This window comes from Dermochelys coriacea, chromosome 2, assembly GCF_009764565.3.
Source record: "Dermochelys coriacea isolate rDerCor1 chromosome 2, rDerCor1.pri.v4, whole genome shotgun sequence".
Classification (NCBI taxonomy): Eukaryota; Metazoa; Chordata; order Testudines; family Dermochelyidae; genus Dermochelys; species Dermochelys coriacea.
The window spans coordinates 253,928,235-253,943,732 of NC_050069.1; the positions used below are offsets into that span (position 1 = coordinate 253,928,235).

At 42.0% G+C, this 15,498-nt stretch overlaps 1 protein-coding gene across 7 annotated transcripts in view; it reads right to left on the reverse strand.

The window, feature by feature from the left end:
- Window positions 1-229: 229 nt before the first annotated feature.
- DPP6 (dipeptidyl peptidase like 6) overlaps window positions 230-15,498 on the reverse strand; it is an 868,888-nt gene continuing 853,619 nt past the window's right edge. For 6 of the 7 annotated variants that reach the window (XM_038391573.2, XM_038391575.2, XM_038391569.1 and 3 more), the window contains exons 20-26: window positions 13,447-13,641; window positions 11,543-11,597; window positions 8,401-8,506; window positions 5,933-5,991; window positions 3,852-3,924; window positions 3,663-3,736; window positions 230-2,480 (exon numbers count right to left, since the gene is read on the reverse strand). In XM_038391573.2, coding sequence (XP_038247501.1) covers window positions 2,334-2,480; window positions 3,663-3,736; window positions 3,852-3,924; window positions 5,933-5,991; window positions 8,401-8,506; window positions 11,543-11,597; window positions 13,447-13,641 — 709 coding nt within the window. In that variant the 3' untranslated portion in view covers window positions 230-2,333. Of the gene's footprint in view, window positions 2,481-3,662; window positions 3,737-3,847; window positions 3,925-5,932; window positions 5,992-8,400; window positions 8,507-11,542; window positions 11,598-13,446; window positions 13,642-15,498 lie in introns of all 7 variants that reach the window. The other variant, XM_043509658.1, reaches the window with a different exon arrangement.

Genomic DNA, 15,498 nt, shown 5'->3' on the forward strand with positions numbered 1-15,498 from the left:
TAGCCAGTTCTTTTGGACTGAACATATTCTACACAGCACTTCATGTCTTCCTCAGAAACAGAAATCACTCCTTAGGGTGATGTGCTCAGTAAGTGGTTTTCTGCAGTCACATTGAGATGCTATATATTGCATCTGTTCATCTGGGGCTTGGGTTCCAACTCAGTTAGAAATCACACTTATGGTAACTATTATTTAAGTACTTAACTAAAAACCAAAAAGTAGCAAGCAGGGTGGTAAAATAATGTTTTATTTCATGGATGAACGAACACTACCATGCCTCATCCTAAATGTCCTTCTACAAAAGATTGCGGACAGAGCAAATTTGATGTTTTTCCGACCCAGTTCATTTCAGACTTTTGAGCCCATTTAGTGTAGTAAAACCTGGACACCCAGCATTCATATTTTCTATTTGGCATACTGCCGAGTAAAGCAGATTTATACTGTAGTTCCTGTTCATAAAATATCAATGCACTGTAAATTAAAGAAAACCCCCCAAACCAAATTAGATTGCTTCTGTGATTTACCAGTGTCGTGTCCAGGATGGTCTACCTACAACCAACAGTCAAAGCTTAGAGATTAAAATAAAAAAAAACTTGACACATTAAGGAGCACAATGGATACATCATCATTGCTGTCAGGATGTGAGTTTACCCACAGTACTGTGTAAAAATGTAGAAACCTGTGCTGACATTCAAGTTGTCAAAACAAGAAAAGAAATTACATTAATTGATATATTTCCAAGCTAGTACTTCTAAAGAGTCCTGATCAGCAAAGGAAGATTATAGTGTGCATGCTCAACACAAGACTAATATTGGATTGGAGACCTGACAAATAACTGACTTACATTCCTTTATATACAACAAAATGAAATATACAATATTAATACTGGCTGTACATTTGGTCAGAATATCTTACAAGGAGCAACACTAGTCAAAATCTTTATGATATGGTAACTGGAAGTGAAGGAATGATTTTTGAGATTTGAACGATTTTCACATGGGTTTTTAAACATTGTTTTCCACCCCTGCAAAGATCAGTATAATTTTAGATGCTCTGATTTTACAAACCTCCTGCAAGCAGAAGACATAACTAAAAGTGGAATGTGATAATCAGTGACTTGGAATCCAAAATCAAAACTAAGCTGCAGACAGCATGTGAAATAAATTTGTCCACACTGATTTTCTTTTTTTAATGCTTCACGAGACGACCAGCAAAGTATCTGATACAAACTCCCTCTACCAGAGTGTAGATCAGTGGTTCGCAATCTTTTCTGACCACTTATTCAAAGTAACAAATGTTTGCAACCCCCTTACATTTACTTTAGAAGAGTAAAAATAATATCAAAGCTAAGCCTAAATTCATAGATCCCAAGAGCAGAAGGGACCACTGTGATCATCGAGTCTGACCTCCCATATAACACAAGCCATTGAACTGCCCCAAAATAATGTATTTGTGTGTGTGCTTGGAGAGGTTAACAGAGAATAATTGAAGGGTAAGCATGTGCAGGGAGGGAGGGAACAAGATTTTCTTTGCTTTACATTGTAATAAAAATTTAACACCTGGCGCCCCCCCTTCCCTGATTGCTTTTTGTGTCCCCCTCTAGGGTCATGACCTAGCAATTGAAAAACACTGGTCTAATTAGTTCAATGCATGTTTTCTTTCAAATCCATGACAAGTGGTGAAGCTGATAAGGTGAGCATGAGATCAAATGTAAAGAGGAACAGGTAAAAACAATATAAAATAGTAATTAATTACATGAGGCTAATTAAACATTAGTGTAACAGTGATACTTGGTATAATTAGAATCTGTATGCCCCATAGCAGTTATGACTCTTCTAAACATGGGGGAGAGCAGGCAAATATGTATGAATCAGTACCTTTAAAATAATTGTGCTATAATCTTTTCCATTTATTAAGTTTTATCTGACACAACGGGATGCTAACTATGGTAACCCTAAAAGAGATGATGTATTTCATTGCTACTGCTTCATTACTTGAATGCAAAATGCCATTTAACCTTCTAGTCCTCAAAGTAGTTTCTTGGTGTGATCCTTCAAGTCCAATTTCCTGAGAGCCTTTTACTCCAGAAGTCATTTTGTGGCAAAGAAGACGGTGATGTCTGTGACGGATTCATGTCAGACAGCAGTTTCTGCTGAGTTCATCATGCTCAATGTTCTTCCATTCAGGAAGGAGCTGCTGTCTGTAAAGCAGGCGAGCTGCTTTCAGTTTTGTTTAAACACATGCTAACAACATAACATTTCTTTCTCCAGGAAAATGATTCAGTTGCATATTGTCATAAAGAACAACCTTGTGCTTTGCACGAACCAAAAGGGTTAATCCTCCTCCTCCTCCTCTTTCAGTGTGACTATCGGGAGTTTGTCCTGAACTTTGAAACAGTCCACAAAGAAATTGACAAGGGACTTGTACAAGTGTTGCTCAAGTGCTGCACTGTTAAAGTAATGGCTTTCATCAGGGTATATCTGCAAAGGAACGAAGGAGACCGTGAGTAGCTTTACGTTAAGATTAGAGAGGGGCCCGAATTGCAGTCCCAGATCTGAACACCTGAGATCCAGCCAAAGCTGACCTCTGCAGCTCGGGCCCAGCTCTAGCCAATCAGCATCAATACAAACACTAGCGTGTGGCGCTTAGGGCTTGTCTTGCACTGGCTAACCGAACAGATTGTATTTAAACCTGTTTAGTTAAATTGGTGCCAACGTCTGTGTGGACACTCTTATTTCAATTTAAAAGTAGATTCTGATCAGGTTTAAGTTAAACCTAAATAGGCCTTAGCTACAGTACAAATGCTTTGCAGGTAATACCTATACTAGCAGAGCCCTCTAGTGTAGCTGCAGCTTATGCTGACAGAAGGAGTTTTTCTGTCAGCATTGTACTACCAGCTTCTTGAAGGACATGAACTGGGAGTGTTGCCAGCATAGCTATGCCGGTTGGAGGTGGCGGTGTTTTTTTCACATTCCTGACCGACATAACTAGTCTGACAAAACTTTGTAGTGTAGACCTGCCCTTAGGGTGACCACACAGGGGTATCCTCCAGTTAAACTAAATGAGTGTAGTCCTATGTAGACAAGGCCTTAGGATCTACTCCTTGCAATATGAATTAAAAGAGTTTCATTACTTAAAAAGTTGAAAGTAAACTTGTTGAAAAGGGAATTTATTTTTTGTTAGAAGGAATGTTGATAACCCTCTAAAGGAAATGTCCTACATAATCTCAACTATGCTTTTAATTCAGATCTAACAGGCAACTTTTGTACATGTTATATGAATGCCTGTTGATTATAACAGACTTCTAAAGCTGTAATTTTCAAAGGAGAATATGAAGCTGGGCTCCTAGTTCTCACTGAAAGTCAGCAGGAGTTGAATACCAAATTCCTTTGAAAATCCCAGCCTAAGAACATATGAATGGAGCTCTAACAACTGCAGGATTGGGCCAAATCTAAATAATGATATAATGTGTGTGTGTGTGCGTGTGAGAAAGGAACTATATATTATACATATAACTTAGAATTACTGTTCTATTTGTATTTTTATATTGTATTGTATATACAGTGAGGACTTTCTAAAGCTTATTTCATAACATCTGTTTTCTGTTCAAAGTGCAACGTGACTGTTTAAGTATGTAAAATGGAAACATATATATACTGTACCTGCAAGCTGTAATTAGCCTTTGCCCTAATTAGGTGTGTAATAAGGTCTGCAGTATGCTGGAAATGGATTTTTTCTGTAAAATCAGATTAGTATCAATAAATGCATAAAAGTGACAAATTTAATTAAGAAAAAAATCAGAGTCTCATAAACTACGCGATGTATCGTACTAAAATAGTGAGTTCACTTACCATCAGCTGTGGCATGAATGATCAAAAACTTTTGATCTTTCAGTAATGAGACTCTGTGTGCTAATTTGGTGATCTGTGAAGATAAAAGCTGCAGGTAAGATTAAGCATCATGCCATAAATGAGTGATTTCTGTATACATAGCAAAGTAGCACTTAACTCTGTTTTATATTTGATCACCAGAATAACAAGCTGATATAATTGCAACCTCTTCCTCTTGGCGGCTTGAATCATTACAGCAGCAGAATGGAGGAGGAACTTTGCTGTCTATTTGTCTAACCTTTTCCTGCCCTTCATGAACAATCCTGCCCCAACTGTAGATGGTGGGTGTGATGGATGCACCCCTGCACTCACATCCTACACACTATTGTAATAATCTTTGTACAAAGTATGCTTTGTGAGGTATCATAACTTAATTATAGCTTAGATTGCTATATATATTTCACCATGACAATGTTGACAAGCAAGTTATGAGTTTTCATATAAGATTCTGATGTTATTAGCACATCTTCCCCATTACCCTAACCAGGCAGAAGTCAGCAAACAAATCTGTCCTAAACAAAGGAATGTGTGTTTGCTTTAATTTGTATTTAAGCAGTAAACAGAGTTATCAAGCAGACATGGGGGAGGGAAGAAACAAATGGAAACCTGAATGTAAGCATACACAGGTGAAAAAAAAACCCAGCAGGGAACATCCTTCCACACAGACTCTTGATTCTCATCTAGTTCCCCGCATGCTGCTCCGTCCGTTATAACATTGCCTCCAGGAGAATAATATGGTTTATAAAGTCTGCATCAGTGGCCTTTTTAAATTCCACATCACAGTTTCATGGCTCAGGAAATGGCAGTCTTGTGCTCCTTGATTCCTAGAGAGTACATCGCCCAGTTGTGTGTTTAGGAAGCACACGTTACATCAGTGTCTGGCACAGCAGGCCACACTTAGAACACTGTGATGTTCCACAGATACAGTCAATGGCGTTTAACAGTTAAATAGTTCCCTCCCCAAGCTAGTCAAAAGTACCAGTACTTACCCACACCAACCTTCTGAAACATACAGCCAAGCTATTTCGCACTACATCCAAATGAGAACACTGATTGCTTTGGAACCCCTTTCACTTTGATTCATTTGCCTTCAAATTTCTAGAAAAAAAAAATCTACCATGGCCTAACTATGCTTGTGAAATTTCAGAAGGCCAGTGAATTCACTATATGGATCACCTACCCACGAGCCCTACCTCTTAAGGAGGCGCACAGGGGCTCTGGTTGATTTTTCTTTGTTGTGAAGTGGGCAATTACTTCAAAACCCAGTGGTGAATGCCTGTGCAAAATCCATTTCATCAGGCTGTGTGCAGGGTTAGCACCAATTTTTCCGCACTTTACAGACACAGCCCAGTGACCCTTTCCCTCCATGTAGCTACTCTTTTCTAGTTTCTTCAGAATAACTGAAACATTCACACCCATTGAGCCTCCCTCTCACCCTGAACAATAACACCCTAATTAATGAGCTATCTTCATTTTAAACCCTGCTCGACCCAAGCCCAGAGTTCTGCTTACCACCAACTCAAGCTTCAGAATTCTGAAATACCCATTTTGTGCTTACCACCATCAGCAGCTCGTCCTGGGCTGAAATGTTAAAGGGACTTTAAATGGACGGTAGCTTAAAAGGCATGATCTAATGGGCTGAGCACCAGAACAGAGTTCTAATCATGGCTTTTACACTGTTTCATCCTGTGGCCATGGACAAGTCACTCAACCTCTCTGCCTCAGATTTCCCACCTGTAAAATGGGGCTTATAATATCTACCTACTTTAGAGGGGTAGCCTGAGGATTAATGAATGACAAGGCTATGAATTACTTCGTCAAATTCAAGGAAACCAAAACAGCTAGTCAGTCTGTAGGCTTAAAGCCAAAATAACTTTCCAACAAAGACCTTTTTATTACTTGCAGGCACTGGTTTTGGTATTTCCCTCCTCTCCCAAATTGTACATAAGAAGACAGGGTTAAAAAGTTAAAGAAAGGTTTACATTTTGTCATGAAAGTGCGCACACTGGCTCAAAGCTCTGTGCTCAACTCCATGCAGTTACCTCATATGCTCTGTTATCAATGCCATGTAGTCCCAAATACCTTTCAGAAAAGGCAGAAGCTTGAAAAGAAATAAAGAGAACATATTGGTCGGTTTTCACTCCAGTGCAGTCCATTCCAAAAATAAAAGCCACATTTCCTGACTCAGCTTTCATTAAATGAGAATTGTAGACTTAACAAGACTCTCATTTTTGTTTTGTTTTAGAAACCTGGTCAGAATGAATGACTCTGTCTATAATAACGTTGACAGAGAAAACTTAATTCTAATAAAAGAATAGTCAAAACACATTTGTAATGCCAAAGCTTTGCAACATACAGCTACCACATGATCCACTGTGCTACATGGCCCTTCGCCATCAATGTATATAGAGAGGTATTGCATTAGTCACAGGGGCGCTCTGCTATTGACTTCTGAATGCAACTGAAATACACTGGGAGCTACAAGTTATATAATTCTGTTCTGCTTTCACCTAATGGCCGATCCAACTCCAGTTGAAGTCAATCGGAATGTTCTCATTGGCTTCAGTGGAAGTTGCAGGGGCCCTAATGCAGGAGTAGCACCTTGATTAATGGAGCTACTCCTGATTTACACCAGTGCAAAGTGAGAGAGTATCAGTCCCACTGAGTAGCCAGCCAAGGAGAGAATGGAGGGGAGGCAAGGAGGTTGCTGTGCCTTCCAGCAGTTGAGAGGAAAATCCCTATATAGGTCTACTGGGTGGGAATGGGATAACTTCCCCTTAGAGGTGTGATTTGATGGGAGAGGCTAGAAGGTGGCCTTAGATCAGAGTGGGAGCAGTCCTTTGCAAATGATGATGGGAATATTTGGACTTTGGAAGAAGATTTCAAGTTTGAGTTTCCAATGGGCTGATACAATCAACAGTGAGAATTTGTAGACCCAGCCGGTGTGACACTCAATGAATAGAGCCCAGATTCTACAAGGCCCTCCACATGAACAAGGTCCTGTGGAGCTCCCCAATGGGTCGTTGGGTGGGCGCAGAAGTCTGCCCATGCACAGAACTGGGCTGGTGAGTCTCTATTTAGACCTTATTCAAAATCCTTCATTTAATATGTGACCAAACGATTTATCAAGCTCACAAAGCTCCATCAGAAGGTGAGTCTGCAACCTAGGCAAATGTGTCCATTTGCATGCACAAGCGGACGCAGGCTGCTTTAAAATCTAGCCAGAATGTATAACGTTAAACAGGGTGGAGCAGTTTGGAGCTCAAGCCCTAGTTCTTCCTAGTACTGAACAATTCATAAGTGTCTGGGTTGTGATTATGACACATTTGTATGTATTTGTTTATCACCCATTTGTAAGGTGATAAGTAACACTCAGCGTGGATTTGTCAAGAACAAATCATGTCAAACTAACCTAATAGCTTTCTTTGACAGGGTAAAAAGCCTTGTGGATGGGGGAGAGTGGTAGATGTGGTATATCTTGACTTTAGTAAGGCTTTTGATACTGTCTTGCATGACCTTTTCATAGACAAACTAGGAAAATACAACCTAGATGGAGCTCTTATAAGGTGGATGGATAACTGGAAACTGTTCCCAGAGAGTAATTATCAGTGGTTCAGAGTTATGCTGGAAGGGCATAATGAGTGGGATCTGGCAGGGATCAGTTCCGGGTCCGGTTCTATTTAATAGCTTCATCAATGATTTAGATAATGGCATAGAGCAGTGGTTCTCAAACTAGGGGTGCCGCTTGTTCAGGGTAAGCCCCCTGGCGGGCTGGACTGGTTTGTTTACCTGCTGCATCCGCAGGTTCTGCTGATCGCAGCTCCCACTGGCCGCGGTTCACCGTTCCAGGCCAATGGGGGCTGCAGAAAGCAGTGTGGGCCGAGGGACATGCTGGCCGCCCTTCCCACAGCCCCCATTGGGCTGCAGCGGTGAACCGCGGCCAGTGGGAGCCGTGATCGGTCTGCCAATGGATTTCCCTGATGGGCTGTATGCCAAAGGTTGCCGATCCCTCGTCTAGATAATACTTAGTACTGCCACGAGCGCAGGGGACTGAACTAGTTGACCTTTCAAGGTCCCTTCCAATCCTATGATTCTATCTATGCTGTTATGGGTGAGCTTCTAGAATTACTGGGGTATGCAGTAGCAATGTGGATGGCTGCACTTTGCAGTCATTACCATTGTTACTCTTTATTTCATGTGTGCTCAGCATGGTATAAGACACAGAAGGACACAGGGTCCCAACCTTAAGGACCCTATTGTCTGAGGCCATATTGTGGACCTCTTACTTACTTATGCAGGGGACTCATCCCATTGAAGTGAAGGAAACTGCTCACCAATGGGAATAAAGGGTTCACAGTCTGGCTCGAAATAGACAAACACCAAAGACCCCGGGAGAGGCAGAAGCCAGGTTTTAAGAAACAACGAGAAGGGAGACCTAGTAAGGGGAGGGTGGGAATGTCACTGATGGCTGGAAGCTGGCATTTTGTGGCCTCCGGGGAGTGGCGTTTACCGTATAATTTCAAGTCTGTCAATGGAGAAAGAGCGGCTCCGCACGTGAACACTTGATTCTCTTCACCAGCTGGGAGAATATATGCACTCAGGTAGCCCCCGTAATCCTGGAATACAGACAGACAAACAGCCACATGTGTCAGTGAGAATGCAGAAATGCTGGGCACCAAAGCCATCGTCTCACACATCAGTCCGTGTTACCAAGAACCGTGGCTATGCTGATGCGATGTAATGCTGTGTTAACGGGTCATAGAGGCAGGCACAGCTGAGGGCCAATAACCCCGTGGGTACCTTATGACAAATAGTGTACAGTCTCTTTGTTTATATTTATTTGTACTGCACCTAGAGGTGCCAGCCCCATAGTGCTAGGCTCTGTACAGATATGCAGCAAAGAAATGGCTCCCTGCCTAGAATGCTTATAATCTGAGGGTATGTCTAAACTGCAGTCAGAGGTACGACTGCAGCATGTGGAGACATACCCGAGCTCGCTTTGATCTAGATAGCTCGCTAACGCGGGCTGAAGCATGGGCTATACAACCCCACCTGGACCATGCTGCAGGAGCTGCAATGCCATTTTAGCTATCTAGCTCAAAGCAAGCTTGGGTATGTCTACATGTGCTGCCAGCACATCCCTGACTGCAGTACAGACATACCCTGAGCCATGGCTGTGGCTCTGTGGGGATTAGCTGTAAATTGAGCCCAACTAATACAAGATAACGTCTTAGCCTGGGTGTTAAGCGCACACAAACTCCCCCACCGCCATTAGATGACACAAAATTCCACCAGGCCAAGGTACAGCAGAACAGAGTGTTCATTCGATTAAAAACCATTCAACTCTGCTTCCCAATGTAACGGGCTGGTAGCTACTTTGAGACGCACTGGAGCACAGTGAGGTGCGTTCTGACAAACCTGCTAGCATTGTGTGCACCTATGTGGGGCAGTGGTGTTTTCCATACACAGTCTAATGAATGGGATCTAAACCAGGGTTCTAAACCAGTGCCACAGCCCCACAAAAGAGTTACTAAACTAGCCAGTTTCTAAAGCCGGATTCTTGCAGGCCCTACACAGGCAAATCTTCCCTTTTATTTCAGTGGGAGTTTTGCACACCTAAGCAGTGGAAGCCTGGGTCCTGATCCTGCAACCATTTATGCACTTGAATAACTTTGGCCTAGATCCACTAAGCGATTTAGGCACCTAAATCCAAAATTTAGATCTTCAAACCCTGCTCAGCTGCTGCCTAACCCTGCAGGTACCTATGTCCCTCAGGCTCTAATTTGCCACTGGTAAAGTCTCATGGCACCTACATTTTTCTGCTGCTGGGCATGTGCAGATCTGCCTCAGTCCTGCTGCCCAAGCAGGATCCTCAAACTAGGTGTTTCCCCACCTATCTCACCTGCGGGCCTCACCCAGAACAGAGGTGGTGGCATCCTAACCACTGGACTGTGGGGTTTTCTGCGGAGGGTCTCTCTCAATCTCGCCTATGGAAACTTGTATAAACAATTACATAGGCTCACTTGTTCACTTGCATAAACAATTACATAGGCATTGGAAGGGGGACTGGAATTTGGGTCTCCCATGGACCAGGGGGATGCCCTAACCCTTGGGCTGTACAGTCATTCTCACGCTTTCTAGCTTATGATTACCAAGTATTTCATGCAAAGTGGAACAGCTTCAGCAGGAGCGACTGAATGAGACCCACTCCAGCATACCTCAAATCCCCACTGATTAGGGCACTCACCTGAGAGGCTGAAGCCCTAGATTCAAATCCTTGCTCCACGCCTGTCAGAGGAAGTGGGATTTGAACCTACATCTCCACATCCTGGGTGAGTGTTCTAATCACTGGCTAAAGGTTATAAACCGAGAGTGTCCGCCTGCAGATGTGTACACAGGAGGGGACCCTCCCCCTTGTGTAAAGATATCAGGCACCTCTGCAGTCTGATCTCTGTGCAGGAAGAGGTGTGGACGCTCATCAGACTAGGGTGAGAAGAGTGCACGGGAGGGAAAGTTAACTCAGTCAGGGTCCCTAAGGAAAGCGGTGGCCATAGGAGTCCCTGATAGTGCAGAGGTACAGGAGGGTGCATACAGATGGCCAAGCCTTCCCTGGATCTTTGGGGAACTGCCAAGTTCAAGAGTGGGCCCCATAGCCTATGTCTCCTAGCTCCTCTTGGCAATTCTAACTTCCCCCACAACCCCCTCCTGTGTGCTCTTCCAAAGGAGAGGAATGATCTGGCCTATGAGGGCCACTTGTGTCATCAATATAACTGTATGTGTCTGTGTCCAGGATTGGGCCCTGTATCTGTGTGGTGAAATAAAGTCTTGCTCTGTTGCAGAGTCTGTAAAACTGCAACATCCTCTAAAAAACATCAGTCACTGGTATTGAATTTGGTTACTGCAATGCCCAAAGTGCCAGCAAAGATTCTGGATGTGTCTCATCTACCTGAAACAGAACACACAGTCGGACTCGCACTGATGACACTTAGACCCTGAACCAGCAGACCCTGCTTGGGCAAAACTCCCATTTTTTGGGGTGTAAGGTCTGAGTTTTCAAAGCTACAATGGTACATTCATTCTATAGTGTCAACCTTAGTATGTTTCCCCTCAGGTTGAATGAACTGGTACCAAGCCAAGAACCCATCTCCTTTCCTCAACCCCTTCAGAAATAGTGCCAATAGCAAACCTGTTAATAGCATTTCAGTGGCTGCTATGAACTGGTAAGCAATCTCTGAGACAGGGATTCTATTATCTGTTCAGCACTTTTCACCCACTGTACCTCTATACTGATAGCAATAATAATTTCTTCTAACAATCCCCTTCTCATATCTGACAGCATTTTTTCCTCACAAATAATACATGTTTTTCCTTTTCAAGATAATTTCAAAGGAAACATTGATAAATGGAAAAACAAAAGTGGCACCTTAGAGACTAACAACTGTATTTGACCATAAGCTTTCGTGATCTACAGCTCACTTCAAATGGGCTGATATAATGAAAGCTCTCATCTTTAGACTCTCTAAGCAAGAAGCAGCCTGTCTCAAAAAACAAAACCACCACCACAAGTACACTCAATAAATCAAGATTAAGTGCAAGTGCTTAAATACATCAGCAAACAATAACAGAGGGTAGGGATCACAGGAAAATGTTACCTTCCCAAATACAGCAACTCGCATTTTATCAATATAATGTTCTTTCAACATTATCCTAAAATATGAAACAGATGAGAAATAGTTAAGTTCAAGGAGGACACTGTTAGATACATGGAATACTGTACATGATGGCATTGTGTGGCTTGAAAATTTTATCAGCATGAGTTTAGGATGGTTGTATTACCCAAGCCACAAGCGAATTATATAGGCTAATCCAAACTCACGCTGATGGCTACTGCTTTCATGTAGCTTTCTGTTTGATTAGTTCTTGCTCTTTTAACCCCATGCCTGATATGGAACATTCCAGGTACATCATGCAGAACACACCTCCTGTGAGCCAAAATGTACCAGGTACACCCTAATTTCCATTAATTTTGATTGGATCATGGAAGCACAACATCTTACCTGTAGAACCAATGACAAAATTCTTACTTATACCTGGTTCCAATGGCATTCTTAAGGTATGAAATATTTAGAATAGTAACTCTGCAAACAGTACAGGGTCCCATATTTATTGTCTTGTAATGACTTCCATATTAAAAATATCTTCACTTTACAAGTCAGAAGGTGGATTTTTTTTTCCCAACTGCCAGCACTGCAAAATTAATCCAGGCATGGAAAATCAAACGGTATTCTTTCTGCCCCTTCCCTTATTTATCTCCAGTGGCACAGAATCTGAAATGAGAACATTGCTGATGGATGGGGAAGCACAGAATCTAGCTAACTCTTCTGTATCTGTAGTGGCGCTACAGTACTAGCAGTAGGGGATTTCCCCCCCGTAAAGTAAGTGGATGGGACTTGAACATAAGCAGGGGGCAGATAGCTTCATTTAACAATGTTTAAATATTTAAATTAGCCAAAGTCTCTACCTGTGCAGCAAATAAGTAATTATAAGCAAATACATCATTGTAAGTTATTTGTGAGACTAAAAATGTATGAAAATTGTTTGTATGTTTTTCAGAAACATTCATAGTCATCTTTAATACAGTACCCGGAATGTTAATTTAAATAATCTTTCCATAAGTCCTTAAACATCTTAATGCACCATTTTGATGCCAAATTATTAGCCTTAATAAAGGCTGTTTGTTTATTTATTATAACAAACATTAGCATCATCCATATACGTGCCACTTCCTTAGAGAGCAAGTATATATTTTTATCAACCAAACTAGCTTCATAATGACATGGAACCACCATTCCTATATATTAGGCTATCGCTGTAGTCACATGGCATGCATTACTCTGATGGTTTTCCAACACCTCTGTGGAAAATCTCACAGGACTCCAACAGTTCCTTCTCTTAACAACTGAATGAGCCTTCAACCAAACCCAACCATTTTAAAAAAAATACTCCTCCTCCTCTCCTTCCCCCAAATATTTTAAAGCAGACCCTTCAACTTTTAAAAGGTAAGACCTTCAGCTCTGTTCTTATTGATGTTAACATCAGAAAAAGTTTTTTGGCTTATAAATGGAATTGTTATTTAGCTGGCATTTTACTCCCCATATTGAAATATACAGGTGTGTATTTGTAATTTCAATTTATCACATTTCTTCAATTGTTTACACAACAGTATTCAAATAGGAATACTGATGGTACCTAGAAGGATAAAACAATTGACTTTAACAACAGTTCAGCTCTGCTTGCAGCACCTGGGCAGGGTGATCAGATGAACAGGGCTCCCTCTCAGGGAGACCCTGATCCTGGAAGAGAACTGTGTAAGCAGACTTTTCCTACCCCTCCCTCACAGATCCCTGTTGACTTTAGTGAGGTCCCACCAATGCAGTTCTCTTTGCAGGATCAGGGCCTTAGAGTATTTTCTAGTGTCCAGATACAGCTGCAGAGCCTTTGAGAATACATTTCAATTATAAATGCAATTAATTTTTATAAGGACAGTGTCATTCACCGGACAGCTTCCAACTGATCCTTCTCCTCCAAAAGGGCCAATTTTCTTTTAACTTCATGTAACAACTTAGTGCCTTGGAATCCACTGCCCCGGCCATCAAACTTCATCACAATTGCATTGTGGGAGCTGACCAGCACGCTTTCCCAATTCACTTCAAACTTTTCTGTTACACTCTGGCTACCAGGTGTTCCGTCACTGAAACAAAAACAGAGACAAACCGAATGCATCTTACTCATGCTCAATGAAACAATATCAAGGCTGCCCAAGACTAGAGACCTTTCATGCTACATAATCTCTTTTAAAAGTGACAACATAGTCTCTCTTTTTAAAGGTGAGTTTGCAGAGCAGCTTGCACCAATGCTACATGCGTTATAAGGTGACATCGATTTTAACGAGAAAGCCATGATCTCTGTCTTCATACAGCACTGCCGCAGGGAGGACTGGCGTGTGGGATGGGTTTTGAGGCAGGCGAGGAAGCTGCAGGAAGGTTTTCTCAGCTATCTATCTAGATTCTCATATGGCAACCACCACCAGGATATTGGAGCATTTTGTGAAACTAGGAAGCATACACATAAATGGGCCAGATCTCATCTTGGCCAAAGTGGCATAGCTCCACTGAAGTTAATGGAGTTATGTCATTATACACCACTTGAGGAGCTGGCCCCAATCTATATTTCTTTCTTTCTCTCTCATCCCTCCAGTCTGTAGGGGCTGAACTCTTGTGGGGTTGCTGGTGGAGGTTAACTGGGAGGGCCTAGCCTGGGAGCATCGTAGGAAATTTAGGGAGGAAAACCTATTGACTCATTAGACTCCTGTCACCCATCACAAACCTCCCCTCTCCTGCAAGAGTGTTGGATAGCGGCTACAGATGTAACTGTCAATCACTTGATGTCACTATTGCTTAAAATAGATACAAGGGAAAAGCAAACTAAAAAACAAACTGATGATAAAACAGTTGATTTTAATAACAGTTCAGCTCTGGTTGCAGTGGGTAGTCAGGGTGATCAGACGAACAGGGCTCTCTCTCAGGGAAATCCTGGTCCTGGAAAAGAACTGTGTAATCAGACTTCTTCCACCCACCCGCCAAATCGGGTCCCACCAATGCAGTTCTCTTTGCAGGATCATGGCCTTAGATTACATGCTCTTTGGGGGTACTTAGTCCTAAATGATCACAAGAAACACACATGACCACACAAACACTGCAAACAGCGCTTAGCTGAGCGTCTCAAACTTCTCAAACTCTCCATACAAAGCAGAAATTACAGTGTACCCACAGAAATAGGGTGAGCAAGGGACAGGAAATTTTGTGGAGTTAGTTCTAACTGACTAGGGATACTGGCATTTTCACCTACTTCAGTTCCTTTTATGGGCTCCCAGAAACACAAGAAAACTTCTTTCAATTTTTTAACATGCACATGACTTTAGTTATTTGCATTTTTTCCACAAAGGCCCAGGAGCATCCACTTTCAGAGGCAGCCTAACCAAGTGGCGTTAGCTTGATGAGTACCAATCTTCCTCAAGCACTTGTATAACAAAGTACGTTTTTGCCGAAGTAATTTTGTGATGTGGCAGCCTGTTTATTGCAGTGTTTTTATCCTTCATTGAAAGAAGCTGCAGGATGGTGTTTTGGAATTCATTCGCAATGCATCTTTGTCTCCTTCATTCCTATATCAGACTCCTTTCTCTCAGCAAAGTGCATCCATGCTTGAAATCAATGGGAGTTAGGTGCCTGAAAATCTTTGCAGATCTGGGCCTAAATGACTCAGTGGACTAGTTGTAAGGATAGTTCAATTGTTGGGATAGACAGCATTAATAGTTTGGTGCTGCTATGAGGAAGGCACCATCTGAATGGAGGTGGCTGGTTATTCACTGCTATTTCTAGGACTACATGGCAGAGTAACTATAGGTTTAAGAAAAGGAGTACTTGTGGCACCTTAGAGACTAACAAATTTATTAGAGCATAAGCTTTCGTGAGCTACAGCTCACTTCATCGGATGCAGTGAAGTGAGCTGTAGCTCACGAAAGCTTATGCTCTAATAAATTTGTTAGTCT